This window comes from Falco naumanni, chromosome 1, assembly GCF_017639655.2.
Source record: "Falco naumanni isolate bFalNau1 chromosome 1, bFalNau1.pat, whole genome shotgun sequence".
Taxonomy (NCBI): Eukaryota; Metazoa; Chordata; class Aves; order Falconiformes; family Falconidae; genus Falco; species Falco naumanni.
This window is the reverse complement of record NC_054054.1, coordinates 120324237-120348525: the sequence shown is the minus strand read 5'-3', so window position 1 is coordinate 120348525 and position 24289 is coordinate 120324237. Positions and strand designations below refer to the sequence as shown.

Below are 24289 nucleotides of genomic sequence, written 5' to 3'. Positions count from 1 at the left end.
GGAACCCAGCAGTCATGAGAAAGGCAAGAGTCAGAGCTGGGAGGGTGGAGAGGATGGGCAGAAACAGAGTTAAGCCCGGTCAGGTGTAGCTACGGCTCCCGCACGTGGAAGGACCATGTGGAAGCAACCTGATGCTGAGTGAGAAAGTCAGCAAGTTCGTGTCTGAAGGAGCTTAGAGGAAACCCAGCTCCTGAACCCCCAGTCATACGATGGTAAAACATTTGTTGACAATGACTTTACCGGGGAAGGTGGTCTGTGGAGAGGAGCTTTGGGCAGGAAATGAGCTTGCTGGGGACCCAAACTGCTGTTGGTATGTGCATCCAGCACCCCTGGCCATGGCTGCCCAGTCTGGCCAGCTTGATCGATGGGTGAGTGCAAATAGCGAGAGGTGAGGGCCACTGTTCTCAACACACTCCCAATTTCTACTCATTGTGACACGCCTCCAAAGAACCACTTTTATCCTAAATATCCCAACCTGGCCTTCTCTGGCTGATGACTCTATTAAACAAGTGACTGAAAGACTGTTTCAGTCTTCCAGGCATCCTCCACAGAGAAAAGCAGGTCCCTACAGGATGCCTGTCCCGAGGTGAAATGCAGAGCCTCCAGAGGAGCACACTTTTCTTCCCTGGCTATAATGAGGACCTCAGCAGACCAGCTCCTGCCTTGAAGTCCATGATGCTCTGGTGGTCCCGGCGCTGCTGAATCCCACCCAACATTGCTGGGGACAGGTGGGAAGGCAGAAGCCTTCTCCCTCATTGAGGAACCACCAGCCTATCCTTCCTCTCACAGAGTAGCTGCTAGTGCATCCTCTCCCCTCTGGTAAGATGCTGGTAAACAACACAAGGCTTTTCGCATGGCACCTTAAAGCATGTCCTGAAAGTATTTATCCTAATATAGCCCAGGGTGCCCAGGGTGGCCTTGTGTGAAAAACCCAAGAGGTAAATATTCATTAAATAAGCAGAAAGCTTAATATAGAAAGTCATGGAGTCAAGTACTCTTCAAGCCCCCTCATGTCTTTGCAAACATCAGCCAAACAAAGATAAATTTGGTGTGGTTGGTCACTTGCACTTTTAGGAGAGGCTCTTTGAAACAAAAAAAATCGTATTTCAATGTTTATAATATCTGCAGAAAGGCCCAGTCCAGCATTTCTCCCCTCTAATTCCTGCTTTTATAACTGTCAGATTATGAAACTGCAGACTAAAAGCTTCCCGGGTTTACAGAAAAACACCTCTCTGCTCTCTGCCGCCGCTTTGAGCAGATGAACTAATAAAACCAAACTCCACTATTCACTCCAAATGCCTGGGAGAAAGGAATCTGGAACAGTAGTAGCTGCAAAACACCATCAAAGAAAGCAACCACCCACAGCGTCTGGAGTCCCCCTACGCTTATCAGCTCCCTTCACCCTGTTACCCAAAAACCACAAAAATCTGCTTCTTCCCATCCAGCTGCCTGCTGGGACTCACCGCTGGCCAGGGCAGAGGCCAGCACCCCGCTGCCCTATTTCCCCTGAGCCCAAGAATGAAGGAGCTGTGTTGCCTTTACGGTGTTTGAGGACGGGAGTTTGCTCAGCCACCCCACCCCCCACCCCCCCATGGGATGGTCCCCCTGGTACACACACGGTGGCAGCCTACGCCAGCCTCTCCCAAAGGTGCTCCTGAAAAAGGGCAACAACCTTGGACAACCTGCCCCTTGGGCAGTCACAGCACAGACAGATCTGCTTTCACCTTGCAGCCAAAGGAGGACTATAACTGTTGTTTGGTTTCTGTGAGCCACCTCCTCCCAGGTTCTTAGGAGATGATCTTCCCGCTATTATTCAATAAAGGTGGAATTGCTCGAGCTTCCCCGCAGAGCTCCCACCAAGGGCAGCACAGGAAGGTGAAACCTGCAGGACTTCAGAGCGCATCGCTGGTTAATGTGTACTGAAAACAACGGTCAGCCAGCCAGCCTGTATTAGGACATCAGGGAGAAGGTGCTGGCTGGAAGGGACACATTTAGCACAGCCATGTCTCCCCGGCGTTTGGTCGTTGAGGCATTAATGCCAGGGGAGGACACAGGACTGGGGAGCCAATCTGCAGCCACCACCACTGCCACTGGGAGCTGTGGGAGAAACGCCTCTGCATGCAACTGGAGCGACTCTGCAAATGTGAAATGTGCCAGGAAGGGGAAAAAGTGAACAGCCACGACTCGAGACGCAATGGAGCTCCCAGCAAAGGCTGGCACGGGGACAGGGGTACCTGTGTCTGTTGGGGAGGGGAGAGGTCTGGCAGCCCAGGAGAAGCTGGCCATTGGAGGTCCTCAAGCATTGGCGGGGTATTTAACAAGGTTTTGCAGCATCTCAGCATCCCTGCTACTAAACTCTTCACCCCAAACCCAAACGAAGCGTGCACCTGCAGCACCAAGCCATCCCATGCCTGCAGCAGGACCAAGGGCACCGTGCCGGGTGTGCCACCAGCAGCAGCCACAAAACCTACGTGAGACCAGCCCATGCAAACACTTCTCCAAAACAGAGCTCTCGTCATCCTGATGGAGACATTTCAAGAGAAACGTGGCAACTCCTTGTCTTAATGACTGTATCTAGGGAAAAGCTCCTGGGGAACAAGCGTGTGAGAGGCTGGAGCAGAGGCAGCCTCTTGCCTGCAAGGACTCAGATAATCAAGTGGAGGAATAGCCAGCGATGAGTCTATTTTGGACTCAGCATACTGTTGCTGGAGCGTTCACCGGGGAGGCAAAGCCATTTGTTACCTCCTCTCCAGGGACTGCAAATTCAGTAGACTTCCCTGCCTGCAGCTGCACCGGGCGCGGAGCCCGCGGCCACCGGCAGCACCGCCAGCACTGCCAGGCTGGCACTAATCCAGCGGCAAACGGCTGCTTCCTCCCCTTGACCCCACACCGCAGAATCCAGCAACCCGTGGTGCTGCCCACACGACAGTGGTCTCGGCACGGTGCTGAGCATCCCCAGCGGGGCCGGGATGTGCGAGCTCACGCAGCTGGGTACCAGCCAGAGTGACTGTTGCCTGCAAGCTCCAAGCAGACTAGAGACAAAAGCAGCCCTGCTTTGTCCTGGGACCCTTCCCACAGCACCCCAATGCCTCTTGCCCCAAACCACCCTGCCAGCAGTCCGATTTGGACCCATAACGCCGCCTGCCTCCCCGCTGCACTGGGAGCCGCCGAGACAGCACTCACCTGCTCGTGGTACTCGATCCCCATGCTGAGCGTGTTGATGAGAATGGCCACCATGATCCCACGGCCAAAATATTTGCTGTCCACAATCTTCCGGAAGGTCTCGCACACCACGTGCCAGAAGGCCAGCACCCGGCTTGCTCTCCGAGCACGGGCTCTGCCCCGCTGCGGGTCCCGCTGGTCGCTGTAGTGGGCATCCTGCGTGAACTCGTAGACCCCCTCGCTGTCCGAGTCGGCCGTCTCATTGTCTGTCAGCTCAGCCTCGCTCGCCAGCGCCTTGAGGCAGTAAGGGCAGCTCTCGGGGTGGCAGGAGCCGCTGTCCAGCTTGGTGCAGGGGCTGGAGATCGTGCAGGAGCTTTGGCAGGGCCCTGAAATGCCAGCGGGGCAGGGGCAGGGCAGCCCATCAGCCAGGATGGAGGGGGCTGTGGGCAGCCATGGGAGCAACCCCCAGCCCCCGTTAGCACCAAGCTGTCGCCCTTGACACGGCATTTCCTAAGGGGAGAAGGGCTCCTGCTGGGTTGAAGAGCCCTAGGTGAAACCTAGGCTCCCTGAGCACCCTCTCCCCAGTCACAAGGCCCCCTTAGCTGCCCACAGGCAGAGCTCCTGCCAGCCCAAGACCCCTAGCCCACCTCATTATACCTCTGGCCATGGCAGCTAGGAGAAAGCAATGAGCTCATGGCCCTGGCAGGCTCCGGGCTGTAATTATCAGGAGTGCCACCACCAGCAGCCACCTTTCCTGCTCCCGCTGGTTGATGATGCTCCAAAATCACCAGCTTCCCCCTCCACACACTGCCCTCAACGGCAGCTGCCAGGTGGCTCCTGGGTGAAAATACCAGCAGGATATTCCCCCAAAATCCCGCCAGCTGGCTGCAAGGGGAGAGGCTATCTGCAACACATACTCCTGACTCATGCACAGCAGCATGTATAAAAACCCAGTGCCAAACCAGCTCGGAGCCCAGCTCTGTGTATTTAGTCTCTGGGCAGCTCCGGGCTGGGGGCAGGATTTGGTCTCTTCCCTGCACAGCTCCTGGCTGGAAAGGTCAATGCCACTGCAGTGGGGTGGAAAAGGCATTGACCACCTGGGAAAGCCTGGCCAGAACCCTTCTTGGAGGCTGAGAGGGTTTGGACTAGACTGGCCCGAGCTCCCAAACCTCAGGAGCATCTTGCAGTGAAGGTATTATGAAACCCCTGATCCAAGAAAGCTGCCCTGGGTGTCCGGCTCTGCTATGGGCTTCCTGAGCAAATTACAGATTTTTAATATTTGGCATCTGCGATTGCCATTGAGCACTCGTGCACAGCAGACACTCAATCTCCCCGAGCCTCGTTTCCCACAGGGAGCAGAGCTACGCAGCACTCAGGGATGTGCTGGGACTCAGATCTGGAAGATGTCCATCCCCAAGTTCTGCAGCACGTGGTGGGCAACACAGCCACCTCCAACGTCTGGGTTTCAGCAAGGAAGGGATGTGGCCATTTGGAAGCGGCCAGGCTGGGCTCCAGCTCTGCTCAGTGCCACTGAGCCCCGTTCTAGCTGATTTGGGGAGCACAGGGACTTGGGGAGAGTCCCTGTAATTGCAGAATAAGCTGGTTTCACAGGAAGATGGGGATGGGCAAGAAAATGGGTTCATTGACAACATTAATTTCCCTTGGATTCTTGCAAGTATGAAGTGTGGGAGGTTGAAACCTCTCCCCTGCTTTTGGCTATAAAACGCATCAGGTCGATCAGAAGATTCATGTTGGCCTCACCTGGAAAACCATCGCCTTTCTCTGTAACGTGGACTGAAAAGAATCCTGAAAAGATTCAGAAAAAGAAAGAAATTAGGTCATAGCTTTTATTTCTGCAAAGCAACCTCAGACTGACATCCAACCCCGGGCTCACCCGTGCTCTGCGTCTCCAGCAGCTTGTGCATGGTGCTGTATGGCCCGGGCGGGATGTTGAGGCTTGTCAAAGTGCTGCTCCCAGCACCGACCGCCGCCTCCCCCAGGTTCTTCTCTTTCGGCATCTCGTGGGAGGTACTGGGGTGCACCGTGGGGTACACCTTGCTGCCCACGATGTTCTTGGGGATCCCCTCTGGGCTCGGCAAGCCAAGGCCTGGCTGCGGGAAGGATGACCGGCAGCGCACCGGCTCAAAGTGGCAGTCAGCATGGTAGATGCTGTGGACGGACTCAGTGTTGCTGGGAGCGGCGCTGGGGGTCCCGTGGGGGTTTGGTGCTGAGGGGGGGAGCATCAGCCGGTTGGTCCCGTTGTGGAGTGAACTGGTCTCCACATCGCTGATCTCCGGGCTGGCGCGGGGTGCTCGCAGGTTCCCATTGCCTAAGTGATAGTGGTGGTGATGGTGGTGATGGTGGTGGATGAGGTGGTGCACGGAGGACCTCTTCCTGCTCCGGCGCTTCCTGGCATGCTGGTCGGTCCCTGCCTTGCTTGTGGGGCTGGTGAGGAAGCCCATCCTCACACCCGCCACCCGGTAGACCTCCACAAGCTGCTTGCTGCCTTTACGGGCAATATAAACCAGGTACTTGAGGAGTTCATCATAGCAGCTGCCCGGCTCCGAAAAGCTGGCGAGGGTGCTGGCGTTGGACAGGTAGCGTACCCGCTGCTCCTTCATCAGCTGGCTCTCGCGCTGCTTTGTCTCAGAGAACTGTGTTGCTATCACCACCAGGCAGAGGTTGATCATGAAGAAGGAGCCCACCTAAGGGGACAGGAGCCATCAGCCACCTTGGGGTGGCCATGCCCACCCCATAGCCCTGCTTTACCCCACGCCTGGCACAAGGACCGAGGGGCAAACCCCAAGCCAGCCCCTGCATCACCCAGCGGGGACCACCAGCCGGAAGCACAGAGGGGCTGACTCACCCCCCCAGCCCCCACCCCAGGGACTCCCACGCCAGCACTCTGCGGAGGACGTCAGAGATCAAAGACAAGAGAAGATTATTTTGACAAAAAGCTTTTGCTCTTTTAAGATGGTGTTTTTCTCTCTCCACAGACAGCGGTTGTAATTATCACAATTAGTGGCATTACGATGAATGCACTGAGCCTTCCTGATAGCAGCATTTTTTCTGGCAGTGTGTGGGCAGCTTGTGAGCAGATCCCTTTCCCCTGCTAACGGGATTTACGGGTGATTGTTACGCAAGGGCATCAGCAGTCTGTACCCACAGCTTGGAGATTTTATTTCCAACGAGGGTTTCATGAGGTTCTGCCTTCTGTGGAGTCCAGCCTGGATCACAGAGAATTACTGACGTGCTAATGGGCTATCACACACTGCTAACGTTACTCGCACGGCATCTGGAAAAATACTGCCTGCCCTTCCTCTTCGTCATTTTGGGGATGATGAGAGCAAGGGATTGCTTCTTTTGGGGGGAAGCTAATAGATGAATTAGAAAGAGCATCATGGATTAAACAACCTCCTACCTTCTCATCAGGGTTTGAGTCCTGGTTTGATGAGGAGCAGAAATCCCCACAATGGCCTAACAGACAACGTGCAGCTATTTTGCTGGATATAGTCCAATTAGACAGCAAGAAAGAGACTCATCTCACTTATCTCAGCTACATCTGAGTGAGGCACCTAATGATCCTTTAGAGTCAAGAGAGAAATAGGCACATCAAGTCTGCAAAGCATCTAATTTATTTTGGATGTCTACCTTTGCAGGAGATGAATCACCCCCTTAAAGCACCTATTTTTCACCCTTGATGATAAAGGGAGTCTAGACAACGAGCTCAGCCAGTCATGGTAGACAATTCTGCTTACATAGATGAAGCCCATGATGGAGCCCACCTCACAGAAACTCTGTTGGCTCCTTTGTGGGTGGTCTCAGATGATGCTGTGAAGCATGGGTGGGCTGTGGGCAGTAATCTCTTCCCTCGTTAATATGCTCTCTGAAGTTTGGGCTGTTTTCCTTGAAATGTCCCCACTGCACCAAGGATCCAGCCACCTGGGTTCTTCGGTACGGGGGAATTTCTGGGCAGCCTCTTCCCCTCCAGAGCTCAAAACCTGAGTGGGGGAAATTTTCCTACTTTTAAACTTAATTTCAAGGTGGCAACTAGGAGAGACAACCTTGGAGCACAAGAAGTAGTAGAAGCTGCAACAACAGCAGTGTATCTACTATAGCTTAAGTGCATCTTTCCTTCCTTCCTTCATGTTTGCAGCTAAATGCAGCTGCGGTACAGCACTGTATTGAAGCTGCATGTCTTCCAGCAGGCTGGTTGCTACCTCAACTTTTATATTGACTGTTTTATCTGCCCTGTTCCTCTGGGTCACTCCGCTCTGCTCTCTCCAAATGTCAGGATCACCCCATGATCCCCTAAGGCCACTCACAATGATCAGGAGGATGAAGTAGATGAAGTTGTAGAAGGAGTGTGCATCCATGACAAAGTACATGATGTCCACCCAGCCTTCCAGTGTAATGACCTGGTGGAGACAGGAAGGGAAAATGAACCCATCGAGGCTCAGTTAGAACTCTAAGTCCACAAGCAACGTTTCTCCCGGCTGGGTCATTTCTGACACCCCATAGCTGGTCTTGGTGCAGCTGAGCAGCCAAATCCTGCTCCTACCAATGCCAATAGCCAGCCCAGGCTGAATCCGGCCCTTCTTTTCCAGCTGGAGCCAAGGCCCACTACTGCATTTTGCAGAGGGAAAAGCTGTCCCTAGGCTTTGCTCCACATCAGGATGGTCTCACTGTGCACACACATGATTTGGAAACTGGGATTTTGTCCATACATGTGAGATGGAGGCAGCCTCAAAGCAGGCATCAAATTGTATCCCAAACAACCTGAGCACCCATGCACTACTATCTAAGTGCTTCCTAGTGCAAAATAGCCCTCAGGAGTGTGATTACACAGCCCCTGGGAACATACTCGGGGGGCACAACCAGTTCCCCCACCTTGTGACAGTTTGCAGACAGGACTCACCTGAAATATTGCGATCCAGGCGTAGCCAATGTTATCAAAGTTGATGGCTCCCTTGAAGGGGTTGTGTTCCCCAGCAGAGCAGTTGGTGTAATACTGGTTCCAATTGACGCAGGATGTGTTGGTGGTGTCATTGTAGGAATAATAATCCAGCGTGCACTCGAGACCCTCTTCTCTCCGCGTTGGGATACTCCGGCAGTAGCGCATCCCGTTCTCCCGGGGCTGGGAGCAAATGAAAGGGTTCTCATCTTCGTTCTCTGTCTGGTAGTATCGCTCCAAGTCCACCGTGTAGGGGCTGAAAGAGTCCAGACAGGGCTGAGGTTTGCACACCGATTGCAGGCAATCTGGCAAGGTAACAACTGTAACAGCAAAGTCTGATGTCTGTTATTCTGGACCTCAAAGCTTTTTTTTTTTTTTTTTTTTTAAGGGATCCCCTTGGACCTTCTGCAGCCCCACGGGGTGAGATGATGTCCCTAACTGGGTTTTGGGAAACTGAGGGAGTGCACTCGGCCACTCAGCAACCCCTCTGATGACATTATTAAGAGTCACTCCATCTGGAAGTGCTCTGGCTCTGACCTCAGGGGACTAAGAGGAGGATTCAGCCCAGCGGGGCTTCTCTGCAATGTCTTTGCTGCAGTAAGATGGAAATCAGTCCGTTTAAGCTCCTGTACCTCCTGTCCTCGTGGAGATGCTGCGCAGGGAGACTATGTACAAGGACCTCCCAAGCTTCCTAAAAACCAGAGACAGGGCCTTCATCTGCATTTCACAGTGCCTGTTCAGCCCCTAGATAAGCTCTAAATTCCCTCTGAGGGTGGTCTTACCACAGAAAACCAGGCAAAAACACTCTTCAGGGAGATGAAACAACCCATGGCCAGCCAGCAACTGGCTTCTTGCTCTGCACACAGCTATCTCCTTAATGCTGCCAGCACTCCCACTAAAGCTTGCAAAGATATTTTTAAGCCTAGTTCAGCCCAGTTAATTCCTGCAGAATTGCCTTTAATACCCTTCAAAGCTTATCTAAACCCCTGGAACTCCAGCTCAATTAAACAGCACCCAAACCTGGGGCTCTATTGGATTTACTCAGTGGCAAAGCAGCTCCCCTGCTCTGCTGCCATTTACTTAACAACAACATGCCCTGGTAATGACTCTTCCAAGCGTCCTTTGAGGGCACAACCTACAAGAGGGGTGGTACTTGATCAGAAGATGCGTGGGAGAGGATAAAGATGCGTTGTGCCAGCTCCAGACCCGAGAGCCAGCCTAGCCACAGCAGCATTGTCGTGGTCCTGCTGTGCGCAAGCAAGAGGCTTTGGGCTTGCAGGGCTTTGCTGTCCAGGTGTGGATCTAGCTAGAACAACTCTGGAGGTCATCATCTGAAAGCAATCCAGTGAAAGGTGACGGGGTGCAAGAGCTCGACAGAGCAGCCATCAAGGGCTTGCAGTCACCTGCCCTTCTCCCAGCATTTGAAGGGAGGGAGGTGGTGGAAAAGCAGGTAGGTAGGACAACAGGTATAGAAATGCTGGTCTGGAAAAGGCTGACAGCTACCCCATCTTTCAACCGCTGTTCAAACATTCCTACATCTGGCAAACTGGCTGGCCAGGAAAACGGGGAGCTACAAAACCCTATTTGATCACAATAATCCTCTTGGCCTTCAAATCCAGGGATCTCTGAAAATTAACACTTTGGGACAGAGACTATGTCTTGCTCTGAGGCTGAAAAGGATCTAGCATCACCAAATGTGAGGTAGCTCCATCAGCGTTCCCTGGGGTTTAGGTGGGAATACAAACCCACACCAATAAACGCTACCAGCCGCCGAACGGGATTCAGACCTCAGTGTCTTGACAAATGCAGAAAAGGTCACACATTAATGATATGCTAAATTCAAACAGCCTGAACGCTTCTTCTCAGGGTTTTTTTGGAGGCTCTTATCAATCAGAGAGGTTCCCAAGTGCTGGCTGAGGGTTAAGGACAGCTCTGCAGGACCCGAATGGCAAATTGTCACAGCTCACTCTGTTCCCTGTGTGCCTGAGCTCGAGCTGGGGTGGCACTTAGGAGTAGGGAGCATTTACAGAACTCCAGGGCTTTTTAATGGAGGATATCCTTGTCTCCTGGAGGGATAGACTTGTCCAAGCTGGACAGACACTTCTGCTGCCCGGGCAGACTCACATGCTGAAGTTCTCAGGGAGGAAGCAGCGGTTCCTGAGCAAACCTGCCCACAGCTGGACTCCCACGATGCCAAAGATGAAGAAGACAAAGAAGCAGAGAAGGAGGACGTTCCCCAGCATGGGCAGTGTGTCCAAAAGCAGTGTCACCAGGATGCGCATACCTGAGGCAGAGAGGAAAAGTCCATGCTGAATTTCTTTATTCCAGCTATGTCCTCCTGACCTTTTCCTTTCTATCCATACCTTTCCTTCCACTGACAGCCACTGCCTTCCCAGCCACCATCCTTCCCAGCCACACATGGCTTGCAAAGACCCACAGCTCCTCATTCCCCTCTGGTTTCCCCCCAAAGCCTCAGGCAGATACCCCCCCTCAGCCATGCCCTGCTCCTGGGCACACGACCTGCCTTCCCTGCGATGCTCCCTTCACTCCCCATCTCAAGCCCTCTTCTCCTCCTAAAGTTTTCTAACAGTGGTATGTCCCCTTTCTTCCCTGAGACCAAACTCGGATGTTCTCCCTTGCTCAGCTGTATTTCTTTCCACCCTCAGTATATATTAAAATTCCCTTCCCTGTCTAATTCCCCTCATCTACCCTAAATCCCCTCTCTTCCTTAAAATACAGGACTCTCTCTGGCAGTTAATTCTCACAAGTTCAGGAACAGACAGTTCTGTAACAAAGACAAATTGATGGTGACTTCAACTTGACATTTACACACACAAAAAATTGATTTAATCTGACGTCTCTGTAATATTCCGCTCGTCTCTTGCTCTCCTTCTTTCCCTATCTTTTGCATTCTCTCTCTCGCTGATACTGATTTTCATTTGAAGAAAGCTTTACTGTTGCACCCTTTACTTTGATACTTCAAGAAGACTTTTTCCTCTCTTCCTGATGCTGTCACTTCGATCAGGGTTTTTCTTCTACTCCTCTCCTGGGGAACAACCACCTTGTGTCAACTCCTAATTGACTGAAATGCCTTTCTGTAGTTACTGCATTTATCATCACACAAAACTCTTTTTTTCTTTTCCCACCTCACATTTCTATCCCATTGTAACTACATTGCAGAGACGCCAAGATAAATTACCCGGGATTTCAAAATACATTAAGTGAATTACATCCCCAGTTAGACAGTGGTGGATAAATTCAGCCATCCATCAGTTCAGCAGTCGGGGGAAAAAAACGTTGCAAACAGGATTCTGAAGCTACCGTAATGACTGAAACAGCAGCAGCAGCGAAGCCAGATTAAGTTCAGGAATCAGGACCAGAACGATAAATAAAGCCGAGGCACCTCCAGCACGGGCAGACAGAACTGAAGCTGATTAGCTCTCATCAAGGCATTGGGCTAGTTCAGACAGGGGAGTTCAGGCTTGGATTTAATTCGGCTAAAACAATGCTGGATCCAATACTCAGGATTGTAGAACCAGGAAAATGATGTTTCAGATGCAGTTGTACTTACACTCACCACACCCGATCTGTACAGCATCCAAGAAGGATGGAGCTCAGCGCCTCTCGCAGCGCCCCAGGCACAGACCCGTGGGCAGTTTGGTTGGATTTGCGATGGGCAGAGCCTCTCCAAGCACAGGGCTGGGTTGCCACCGCCTGCTGCCATGCAGGAGCTGGTGATGCTGTTCAAGGAGGGGCTGAAATCCTCACGCATGACTTGATAAACCAGGACTGAAGAGCCACCCCCCATCCCACCCAGGCTTGCTTTGTTGGTTTTGGCTGTACAGACCAGCTCCGGGGAGCAGAGCAAGAGATGCTCCAAGAGGAGGGTCCTCAGCACCCCCCGAGGGGCTGTCTCCAGGCACAACAAGATTTCCTCACCCCAGTTTCTCCAGGGTGAGGAAGCACAGGTCGGGTGGGAACAGCATGGTTCAGACCCTTTGCCCATGCTGCCTGGCAAAGGCTGTTGGCTCCATCAGCCCTACCACCTGCATCCCATCACCTTAGCAGCCTCCTAAGACCCTCTTCAGATGAGAAAGAAAGGTGTCTGAAGAAATCCTGGATATCTTATTGACTAGAGGCTCACCTCTGATGCCACAGGGGTCAAAAGGAATATTATTTAAAGTCAAAGGGTGACAGGCAGTAGTAACCAGAGAGTGGTGGTAGGACCTAGCACCACCAGGCTTGGGTGAACGTTTAAGATAGGCAGCATCTGTGTTTAGTTTTCCATCTTTGGGGCACAGATCCAGAGAACTTTCATCAACTGGGAGGAATAAGGATCTGACTTACTGGGGACCCTGTTAATGGCCCTGAGTGGCCGCAGGACACGGACAGTGCGGACCGCTGAGAAGCTGACGTTCTGCAGGTCCAGGGAATACTCCAGCATCCTGTGAAAGACACAAATGTGGAGAAGCGTCAAGGATCTTCTGGAGAAATGTTAGATTATCAAACATTATAAATCAAACATTATATGCCAACCGCTCACAGAGGGACTTGTTACTGCATCTCTCCCATCAGGAAAGTTTGCCAGAGGAATTAATTAAGGGTTGTTTGCATGTCAGAATAAAGTCAATGAGTGATAAATGTGATACACCAGCTCACACAGCCATGGATCTTCTCTCTCTTTCTATCTGCTTTGGTTACTGGTTTTGCATAGATGCAGGGCAGAAGCCCCTGAAAGTTCCTGCACATTCCAAGGGAGCAATTCCCAGGCACAGCCCTGTTTTTAGGAATTGTACAGATACTCTAACAAATCTGGGTTTGCTGTGCTGAGCACCACCACAGCCCTCAGAAGAAGAGAGGAGCATCCCCTGGTGCAGACCCTGGGGCACCAGAGATGTGCAGCACGGGACACTGAGCTATGCTAGCTCTACCCAGAAGGGATCATTGGCAGGTGGGACTCGGGTGGATGGGCAAGCACACAAATCAAACCTGCTGTTGGTTTTGGGGTGGGTTTTTTTTGTATTTGTAGATAACAAATGGGGCAAATGTGGACCAAGGAACCTCCTGGTGCCCATACGCTGTGCCTGATGGGGTTATTTTGCAGCTCAGGACACTGAGATGCAACATCCACATGACTTGGTGTGAGGATGCACTTGGACTGCTGCAGGTCCCTGAGGTCTCACTCTGCTCATGGCACCTTTGCTCAAGCACAGTGGGGCCGTCAGGCACATCACCACCACGACTTTGCTCCCCAGCCCTAGGAGAACACCAGAGTTCTGCCCAAAAGCATTCTTGAAGAGGCAGAGCCGGGCAAAGGCAAGTAAGAGGACCAAGAGGCTTCCCACACCGCTGTGTCCCACTGCCACAGGCAACCACAGGATATTAACATCTTCCAAAATTAGCAAGTTCCATCTCAGAGCTAGTTGCGTTTGATGGTTAGAAGGCCAACTTCCAGCCTGAATTTATTCAGGACAAGCTTATATTCATTTGTTCTTATGGCAGCACTGCCTCTTAAGTAGCTTCTATAGCTGTTCTTTGTCCCTGGTGTTTACCTGCCCGATTTATTTACAGAGGACAAATCACATCTCCTCTCAGCCTTGATTTTGCAAAGCCAAACAAAGCAGGCTCTTCCAGCCCCATCTCGCAGGCAGGCTCTCTGCTTCAGTCACAACCTTTCTCTACACCTGCCCTGGCCTGAATTAATCTTACCTGATTAGACATCAAGCTTCTGGAGGAGGCTTTGCTGGCACCTTGCACAAAGGCATCAGTACTGTCCCCGCCCTCCCTGCTGGAAATCCCGCAGGATTCATCAGTGCCGTGCTAGCTTGGCCACAGCTGCCCTTGCTGCGATCAGCCAAACCCACCCTCCTCCCTCCCGGCCATCGGTAGGTAAGGAGCACCTGGGGTGGAGAAGGCTTTCTCTTTCCAGCCCCCAAATACATGACTCCACACTTGATGCAGTGACACTTCATCTGATTTCTCTTGATAGGCTCTAATGAGGATGATGATGATCAAACCATATCTAAGATGAAAATAATCTCAACATACTCCTCTGTATTTAGCTGGCACCCACAGCTGTCGGACAGCCCCAGAAGATGAACGTTGGGCAGGCACACGTGGATACCAGGGGTTTGTTCTCATCCTCTGACCAGAAAGGAAGGCAGCGTGTCCATGAAAGCCCACCTGGCCCCAGTGACAAAACCAGCCCCTCCTTGGTGTGCGGGACTCGCCACATTGTGTGAGCTTTGGCTGCCGTAAGGAGAGGGGCAATAATTTCCCTGGGCTTTAACAGTTCTTTAATTTTGCTCGCTGTTTGAAAAGATTTTTGTATGGTTTGCAGGATTCAGGTAAAAAGCCCATGTCAAACATAGAGCTTTTCTTTCATCCATTATTAAAACAGAAGCTACCAGCAAAATTCAGAGCAGCATATGGTTATGTGCACCAAGACAAATCATTTTCTGATTAATGACAGCTCTAGACTCACGTCCAGAGATGTACGTTTGGAAGCTGCAAAGGGCATGTTTGTAAAATTCATTTTGATTTAACGTATTAAACAGCAATGACAACGCCAAATTAAAAAAAAAAAACAAACCAAAGCAACAACCAAACATCCACCCAGTAGCTTGAGCAAACACATGAACATCAAGCCTGAGTAGGTGCTCTCCTACCTCTGCTGCCGGACACTGCTGGTGTTACAGCACCACAGCCTCAGCCCCAGCCCCAACTACACATGCTGATAACTAACAGCTCAAAAGCCTTGAGAGAGCCCAGTATTGGAGAAAAAAATGTGGGTAAGAGTCAGTCAATAACAAGCCAGTCCAACGAGAATCCCACCACTTCCCAGCTCTAAGGTCACTTCCCAGGACAAGAGGATGCACAGGAGGAAGCGGTTCATATCCCTGACAAGGAAAGAGACCCAGGGAGAGCGAATGTCAGGATGTCACCAACGGGCGAGGTGACAGGTGCATATACCAGCATATATAACATTTACGCATTGAAAATCTGCAGTGTAAAAAGCCCTTGATGAAGCTTCAACTCAAATGTCATTTCTGTTCAAACAGGAAAGCATGACGCCTGTCAGCACCTCTGCCGCAGACCCAGGTGCCCAGCCAAGTTAAAAGGCTGAGAAAAATACTCAGCATTAAATCAGGTGGATTCCTAGCAAACGCTGAGGCTCATCAGAGTGATCAGCAACCTCTGATAGCTGGAGTTATTCAGAAGGAAAGCGGAAATATTTAGGACTTTCTAAGAATAAAAGCGGAGCATCTGCAAAGCCAGACGTACAATGGGCTGGCGGTGGGATGCAGCAGGAGAGCTGATGTAAACCTTTGGCAAACACTCCTCTGAGAAGGAAAACTCCCGGGACTCAGCAGACAGACACAAGGGATGGCTCAGGATAGAATGGGCAGCTGAAATTCATTCCTTCTGCCTGGAGACAGCGAGGCATGGAGCTCGCTGGGGTTTCTTTTATATAAAACCCAAAGCATCGGGAAGAATCTCCTACGTGCAGTGCCAGGCAGCACCCCTGCCTGTGGTGAAGGGCTCGCAGAAGCGATGCTCAAGAGCATCACAGGAGGGGCTGAAGGAGCTCTTCTCACCCAGCGAGTCTCTAACAGAGCACAGAAATGCCAGCAAAGCCCTTCCCACACCTACCCAGCACCACCTCTCCAACCCACCCTGCTCTCAGTCCTGGCTCCTCTCCCATTCTGCCCAGGAAGCAGAAGATGGTGTGAAGACCCATCAGAGTCACAGCATTGTCTGAGGGTGCTTTCCCAGGCAAACCTGAACTCTCTCCTTTCACAGCTGGGTGCCGGGGAAGCTGTACAGCCAGGGGATGTGACCAAGGCCACACAGGGAACCCGTAGCAAAGCAGCAATGCCTGCAGGCAGAGCAGCCTGCAGAGACACCGAGCCGCTGCTCACTGCCGGCAAGAGATAGGCTCAAATCTATTCAGCATTAAAAGGTTTCCCAAACTGGGCATATAGGCACCCTTTATCTACAAAGCACAGTAATCAGTAGATGATATTAAGCCGTCAGTGTTGGAAAAGGCAGGGGGAAATTATTTAGGCACTGTTGTATCTTCAGAAAGCTGGAATGAAATTCCCTCCCAGCCCTCGCCGCCTTTGCTGCGCTTTTGCTCAGGAGCTGCCTGCTAAGCTTCGCAAGACTTACCACATTTGTGGGTGTTGCTTAATTTTAAAAATACTAATTTCCATCAAGCTGAAGAGAATACAAAGAGTAGCACTGGAGGGAGCATGAACCCTGCAGCCTGCTGGAGCTGGCTCATCATGTGTCCCAGCCAGGACAGCTGGCTAAGGAGGCTTCTGAGGCGGCAGCAAGTTCAGCTGAAGAACTGAAACAAGAAATCTCTGTAAAAAAGTCCTAAAATTTAAAAACCTCAATGCTTTCCACAGGTGGGTTTGAGTCAGCTTGGCTGTGAGGGAGGCTGCTGAGGGTTTTCTTTTAGCCAGCAGGTTTCTGTGAGTCAGGGATGTGGCTTGCTCGGGATGCTCTGCTTCGAAGGCTGCAGCAAGATGGCACTGGGCAGGCTTCACCAGTCCCTGGGACCTGGTTGCTCTTCAACTTCCCAAAAGGCACTTAAACATCAGATTGCAAAGCTCAACCCCAGAGTATGCACCCCCAGAGGTTTGTGATCATGAGTACCAGCTTGATGCTCTGAGCCACTTCTGCTCTGAGCAAAGAGCACCTAATTCAGGATTAGCCAGGATGCAGCAGGACCTGGGGAGGAGGCTCCCGGACACTCGCATCCATCCCAGGAAGCCCAGGAGAGGCGCAGGCTCCTGGGAGAGGGTTTGGTGCAGCTTTCACTGCAGCTCAAAGGGGCTGCAGCTGTGATTGCACATTGGGTAATTGCGTGTGCAAATCGGCCACTTACACGGGCAATTACCCCCCGGCGCTCACAGTGCCCAGGCAGCACGGAGGGCACTGAGCATCCACGTCCCTAAGGTGCTGCTCCTCAGCGCAAGGGGGATCGATACGGGCAGACAGAGGGGATGAAAAAGCAACATTCATCCCTGCCTCTCTGTTATTTGATTTTGGTATTTTTAAGAGATAAAAGGACTAATACATGGGGAAAGAAGAGCTTTTGCCCACAGTCACAGCAGGGACCACATAGGCAGCCCCATGTCAGTGCTTTCTTCCCCATGTCTGAACCGGGGAGTTGAAACAGCCCCTTGATCAGCCTCGTACAGCTGGAGCACCCTTTAGAAGAGCCCTGCCTGCTCATGAAGCGAACGGGTGCTGTGAGGTGAAAGCCACGTGCTGGAAGTTTCACCCCAAGCACACAGCAGGATCCTCGCTCTGGCTGCTGCAGCCACAGCATCCCCGCTCCCCGCGGGGACCAGTCTGGCAGCATCGCACTTATCCCTGCTCCTGAGCTACAGAGCTTTTCAGAAACCATCCAGGTTTAGATGGAGCAGGGATGGAGTGGGGGACTGCGGCATCCCTTTCTCTCCTGTTACCTATGAACACAGCAAGGCTTCCTGCAGCGTATTTCATCCCTGAAATTCAGCACTCAGAACCAGGAGGGAGCAAGACATCCTTAAGGGTTGTTTATGAAGACTTCAGCGGAGCTAACTCTTTCATAAAGCCTTCAACAGAGGGAGAAAAAGTGATAACAAACATTAGAAGAAGTGTTCAGGAAGCAAAGAGGAAAAGAAACGGTGTCTCTGTTTCTGAAGAAGCAGCCTGCCAACCACCTCCAGCCCAGCTCATCTCAAATTGTAAGCAAAATATTCCAGAAGTGTTTAACTTTCCTACAAAGTCTTTTAAGAGGCCCATTACCGTTCCAGTGAGCAAAGAACAAACAGGACACCACAGAGTCGGCCAGATAACTGACTGAGCCCAGAGTAACAACAGAGCCACGCAACTCAGGCACGGGGTGATGCACAGCCCTGCTCGGGGAGAGCAGAAACACGGCCACAGATCCAGAGCCCTGCTCCACCCCATGTCTAGAGAAGGAACCCTGCAAGCTCTTACAGCACCAACCTACCCCGTGATTTAAAGCCCCTCTCCTGGGAAAACAACCAACCATTAAGGTTTGCTGTTGTTTTGGGGATTTTTTTGGATGAGGATGTTTTAAAGCACGGTTCAGTCCACAGGGATGCAGAGGTTCAGGGAAGCCCTTATCTGACCATAGTCAAAACAAGCTGATATCCTGCAAGCTGGTGGGACTGCAGCAAAGTGTCAGGGGATGGCTCCAGCTGAAGAGCAGGCAGATCTCAGTTTATTTTTTGAGGCTACTCTCTTCCTACGAACTGATCAGAGATGAGGTCCCTGCACCCTGCCCGGAGGAGGGGGAGGCAGAGCAGGTGCTGGGTCCTGGAGTGGCCAGGGAGACGGTAAGCCAGGGCACGTCTCCATCCCACAGCTCCGGTTACCAGCCCAAGCCTCGGTCAGCACAAAACTGTAAACACTTCTGCATATTTTTGGATGTAAACAAGCATTCATCCTCAATACATCTGCGACTTACACTGGGAGAGGTCGAAATTGTATTGAATTGTCATTAGAGGGCAAGAGCTGGCACGCACTGCCTGTTAACCTTCAAGTGTTCTCTTAAAAGCAAACTCCCCAAATCCTCTCCTTTAAAACAACGCCACATAATTATGCCATTCATCACTTTTTCTCTTCTCTTTTCCCCATGCAACTCCGTAACCTACAGCCAAAGCCGTGTCTCACCAAGCTGAGTTTTGATAATACAGCGCTACTCTCATCTCCAGCAAGTTTTACTGTAATTACAGAGATGTGTTGCAGACATTACACACTCTACAATTAGCGCTAATTGCATTACATTGTCACAAAGAAGTCATTTACTCTCCATGAGCTCATGAGATTGGTCTGGACAGTTTAACAGAGCTGAGAAGTACTTAATGGCATGCCACAGCAGTGGCCAGCAGCGCGGCTGGAGCGAGCACAGCACCCAAGCGGCTCTCCCAGCCCTCTGCAAGTGGCAGATTTTGGGGCAAACACCCACAAAATGTTAACATGCTCTGCAACGTTACCCTCTGTTGTGTTCAGAAACTTCTCAAGGAATGGGGAGGATGAAATACTACAAGTTCAGGGTGTTTTTTTGGAAGCCTTTCCTAGACTGGTGGTGGTTGGGAAGGGTTTCTATGGATGGTATGCCCATGGGAGCATGCAGCACATCCCACGTGCCCCCCAGCATGACATGCCTTCCCCACCCGATGCCCCACAGATGCTGTTTGCTGCTTTTCCTCTCTCCCTGCCATCACTTTCTGCAGTCCATGGGAAGGGGAGCAGCAGGGAAAGCAGCAGAGCAGGAGCCCAGGGACCTGTCAGGCACCGAGGCGCCCATGCTGCCCTACTGCTTCCCTCCTCCCACATTTTGCACAAAAAGGGGAGGAAAAAAATGGGAAGGCAGAAGCAGAGCTGCTTCTTCCAGTGCTGACAGTGGGAAAATGTCAGTTTGGGAGTCTCTGCCCCTGTCATTTCACTGGGGAACCTGACTGAAGCCCTTACATGAGACCTACATAAAAATGCGACACACACTGTCGGGTATCTAGCAAGTACAGCAGGGATTTGAGGATCGCCCTGGCACACGCTCTCCTCCAGGACCACAGAGCAGCTCTGGCCCCATTCCCAACATCACGCACCTGCTCAGATGTAAGATACCTTCATGTTGAGCTCAGCTCACCCCTTGCTCCCACGCTCTGCTGCCAGCACCATGGTCTGGATGTTCATCGAGGTAATTTGCCCCATGTGGGAACACAGAGCTGCACTCAGGGAATACCGGAGGAATTGCCCTCTGCTGAGACTGGACACTGCAGTGCTTTTTTCACTAATCATTACAGTGCTTTATATTACACCTTGAGTCTAGTAAAAAGCTTGGATACCTGATTTTTTTCCTCTGCTACAGCAGTGGCTGGCTCCTGCAGCCCCTTCAGCTTTCCCTGGCACTCGGTGCTGCTGGGGATGGCTGAGGGACCCTCCAGGAGGGCAGCGATGCTGTCAGCAGGATGCAGCGCTCCAGGATGGGTGGGTGAGGGCTGGAGGAGAGTGCAAGGGCATGAAAGGCAGCAGGAAAAGTGGGCGCCGGGGGAGGAGAGGCTCCGCTTTGTATTTAAATTCAGTTCGATCCTTTGTCAGCTGAATTGGTTTTGATGGGGCCCAGATGGGAACACTTGATGCAGATGAAGGAAAGACTCATCATTTAACGAGAGGCAAAGGCGACCTGGCAGGAGTCATGGGAGCAGTCAGGCTGCAAGGCTGCGGAACCCCTGCCACGAACTAATGCCTCGGTGCATCGGGGGTGTGGGAAGGCAGCTGATCCCGAGGGGAGGTCGGTGCTGCTGCCTGCGCTCTGCTGGATCCAAGGAGGCAGCTCTCACACACCCAAACGCCCACCCAGGTGCAGTAGGGGGCAGGAGATTGGACACTTGCTTAAGCAAAGTGCCGCTATACTTTGGCATAGGAATTAAGACAGCCTCTGCTGATGTCCCTCTACACGGGGGTCCCATCATGGTGGGGTCTCCACAGAGGCACATCAAGGATAACTCCAGCTCCAAAGACCTTGCAAGCTCAACAGGGAAGGTCAGGACCGGGCTGGGAGGAGAATGCAGCAGCACCCCAGGGTGGCAGAGCTGGAAGCAGCCCAGCACCCAACACCACATCCCCCCAAGCCTCCCCAGGTGGCATGTCTTGCCTCGCTTGGGTCTGGTTCTTCACCACACTTAATTCCAGCATAAGAAATAAAGAAGAAGCAGAAATAAAGAATACACAGGGTAGCTTTAGCAGGCTCCAGTCCTTGGCTGTACTGCTGATGTTTGCAACCCTACCAGAGCCGATCATGCCCACAGTCCCACCTTGTCCAACATCCCATCACTGCAGCCCCTAATGTTGCTCAGACACTTCAGAAGGAAACTTTGAGCCCTCTCCTAACCCAAGGAGTCTGGTGCAGCTGGGAAGCAAGAGGTTGTAACCTCCTGCAAAAGATGGATTTATGGGGACAGTTACAGCTCTTGGCCTTTCTGCCCTCCATCTCTGCCTCCAGTCTGGGTCTTGAGCCTCACTACATCTTTTGGCCTCTGCAGCACGCTGTGGCAATGAGTTTCCTAGACCAAATATGCACTAGGAGACCTGGAATCTCGTTACTGGTTTTACTGGCCACTGTTTTGGCTCTCCCAGCTGCCTGGCAGAGGTGTGTGCCATGAATGACCCCATGGGGCCAGTGACAGACCATAAGCAAAGCCCACCAAGGTGTTGCCCCTTCTTGGGGCACACCAAACCCATGCCAGGTACAGCCCAGCCAAGCTGGGAGGGTCCCCCGCTCCTTTCCAGGAAAAAACAGAAAATTTGATCTCTAGCTCTGTCAAAAGAAGAAAAAAACAGTTTTCTTAAACGTCTTTGGGCTCTTGGAGCGGGGAGGGGAGGCGAGGGACGGTGAGCAATTTGTGTGTCAAAGAAATTCAGCTCACTGGCCAGGGGCCAGGGACTTTTCATGTGGATTTCCAGCCTCCGCCAGGAGACTCTCGGGTGCTGGAATAGCCTTTAATTCAAACCAGGTGCCTCTGAAAGGAAAACACTCAAAAAAGCGAACTTGGTCGCTTTCCCTCAAAAGAAAAAAAAAAGTAAAATAATGAGGGCAATCATGCACATTTCAGTGAACTATCGTGCCTGGCACGCCACTCCATGCTCTCAGCCGCCCGCTCCACCGCCACCTTGCCCGATGGAAACCGAAACCGCCAGCAGGGCTGGAGGGAGAAGAGCCGAGCCCAGCGCCCAGTGAGGTTCCCCCAGAGCACAGGCTGGCCAAAATCCACTGCAAACAGCTTTTGTCGCCCTGCCCTACTCTCTCCATGAGCTGACCGTCAGCTTTCCCACAAGCTTTAGGGAGGACTGGAAGGACTGCTGCAGTCCAGGTGGTGATCGCCACTGCAGAGCCACGATGGATAATGCCGACCACAGCGATGCCCAGCAAGCCCCCAGCTGCTCCCCTGAATCCAGTGCTTGCCAGGTGGTGCCACAAATAACAACAGACAGACATGGGAAGAGGGGGACCCGCCATGCCAGGCTTACCCTGCGATGACGATGAAGAAGTCCAGGCGGTTCCACGTGTCTCCCAGATAGCATTTCTTCCCAAAAATCCCCAGTGCAATCATCTTAATGATCATTTCCACAGCAAAGAAGGCAAAGATGAAATCGTCAAAGCTCTGCAAAAGAAAGGAAGGGAGGAGGGATGCTCCTGCATCTCTGCACGCTCACACCGGCAGAGGGAATTAGAGACCGGGGTCCAGCAAGGTCTCCTCTTGTGCCAGTTATAACACCTGGGCAGAAGCAGTGTTGTGTCTTCCCCCAACCCAGACTGGCCAGGAGCACCCACTGTGCTAGGATAAAGGGACCAGGACATTCTGGGCTCTGCCTTCGCTATAGACTCGATGGTTAGCTCTCCCTGAGCGCCCAAAGCCAGCCTTGGCTATGCTGGGGTGGCACAGCCTGGCAGCGGCTTTGCCTGATGACACTGTGTGTTCACATCCGAGCACCAAACCCAGCACCCATTACATGCCGGTGGGACAGCAGGACCTAGCCATCCCTGGGCATGAAGCCACCTCTGCCACAGCTGGAGCCAGCTGTGCCACAGCTTGGTCCTTCCCACCCCACCTCATCCCTGGGCCACCATAAGGCTAAAAACAGTGGCCAGGCCATACCTGGAGGATCCTGCAGCGCGGCGAGTCACAGGCGATGTCCTCACAGGGGTGGAACATGCCCAGCGTCACGCAGTTGAGCAGGATGACCAGCATGCTCACCCTCTCAAACCACCTGCACAGCACCCTGTCAAGGAAGCAATGGACCCCGGCAAGCATCCGCGAGCAGCCACCACTGAATCAGAGAGGTTGTGCGGGTCTTCGAGGAAAGACGCGTGCACGCCAGCTTCTCTAGGTTAGGCTTTATCTGGTTTTGCACGGAAAGCCTGCCCGCTGTTTAGATACCTGCACGGCACACCGACAGCGTGTTCTCCCCACGCTGACATCAGTGGCTACAGCTAATGGGAAAACCGCTATAAAATGAAAGTTGCATGGCAAGAGTGCTGAGTGCTGGTGTGATGGATTAAAAAATTAGATTAAGAGAACGATATCAGGTTTTAGGATGGGGGGGGGGGACGGGACGGAATCACACCGTTAATTTCCTCTCCTGGCATTTTACGGAAAAGCACTTTAACAACATTACAATTTTCTATTAACCATGTCACAGCTTATCCCAGGGGCGTTTCCCTGAAGTCATTGCTTGAATTTTTCATTCCCAGTCCAAATTAAGGCTGTCAAAGCCATTAACCAACTGCCTAAAAACCTTTAAGAGTGTGAAGGCCAGCAGAGCCCATACCCTACCCTGACTGCTGCCTCTTGGAGTGATTTTAAAGACCTGAGTTGCCGGGACAGATAGGATGTTGTTACTTTTGGGGCAGAATAAAGCGTGCTACTGCAGCAAATCCTCGTAGGGATGGTTCAAACCTGGTACCCAATTCCTGCATCCTTCTAGGAGGCATTTCTAGCCAGCTCCTGACTGCCTGGGGCACAGAGATGTGAAACAGAGAAGCCAGTGCAATGTGGCACTGCGGTTATCCTCCAGCCTAGCACAGAAAACACCCCATCGACTGCCACAACCGGCAGGCAGCCGGGGCCACGCTCCTGCCTGGGCGCAGGCAGCAGCTTCCAGGCTCTAGGAAAATAAGCGTGGCCCTTGCCAGACAAGAGCTTTCGCTGCAACGCGGTAGCGGGTGGTGTTTGGGAGCCCGTGCTGTAGCGTTATCTGGCTGGGGAAGAAGAAGGTGAGGATGAATCAGCAGGTGCCTCCCCGCCGGGCACGCGGGGCTGGAGCTGGCAGCTCCTGCCACCCATCCTGGGTGAATTCCTGGGAAATCACATGGGGCTGAGTCACGGTTTGGTCGTCAGCAATCTGGATCTTTTAATCGGAAGAAATGTTTACAAGGTATCGGGATAGACATTCCAACTGTCAGGTTGGGGCTGTGGACTAGAATATTTATCCCAAATATAGTCCTGTGGGGGCAGGCGTGGAGGGCAGCTGGAGGAGGGGGCAGCCACTGCGGGGGATCTGCCAGCATTCCCTGCCTTGGGGGGCTGGGAAGCATCCCTCTGCAGAGTCAGCCATGCCCACAGCTCTGCCAGCAAGGAACTGCAA

General features: G+C 52.3%; 1 protein-coding gene across 17 annotated transcripts in view; it reads right to left on the bottom strand.

The window, feature by feature from the left end:
• The window catches only part of CACNA1G (calcium voltage-gated channel subunit alpha1 G), a 153582-nt gene that overhangs the window by 83044 nt on the left and 46249 nt on the right, over positions 1-24289 (bottom strand). For all 17 annotated transcript variants that reach the window (XR_005826025.1, XR_005826024.1, XM_040581817.1 and 14 more), the window contains exons 2-10: positions 22801-22912; positions 22172-22305; positions 12464-12561; positions 10241-10400; positions 8081-8372; positions 7488-7580; positions 5057-5867; positions 4924-4968; positions 3184-3548 (exon numbers count right to left, since the gene is read on the bottom strand). Coding sequence is in view for 15 of the 17 variants with exons in the window: in XM_040581817.1 (XP_040437751.1) it covers positions 3184-3548; positions 4924-4968; positions 5057-5867; positions 7488-7580; positions 8081-8372; positions 10241-10400; positions 12464-12561; positions 22172-22305; positions 22801-22912 (2110 nt within the window). In the remaining 2 variants the exon portion in view is untranslated. The remainder of the gene's footprint in view (positions 1-3183; positions 3549-4923; positions 4969-5056; positions 5868-7487; positions 7581-8080; positions 8373-10240; positions 10401-12463; positions 12562-22171; positions 22306-22800; positions 22913-24289) is intronic.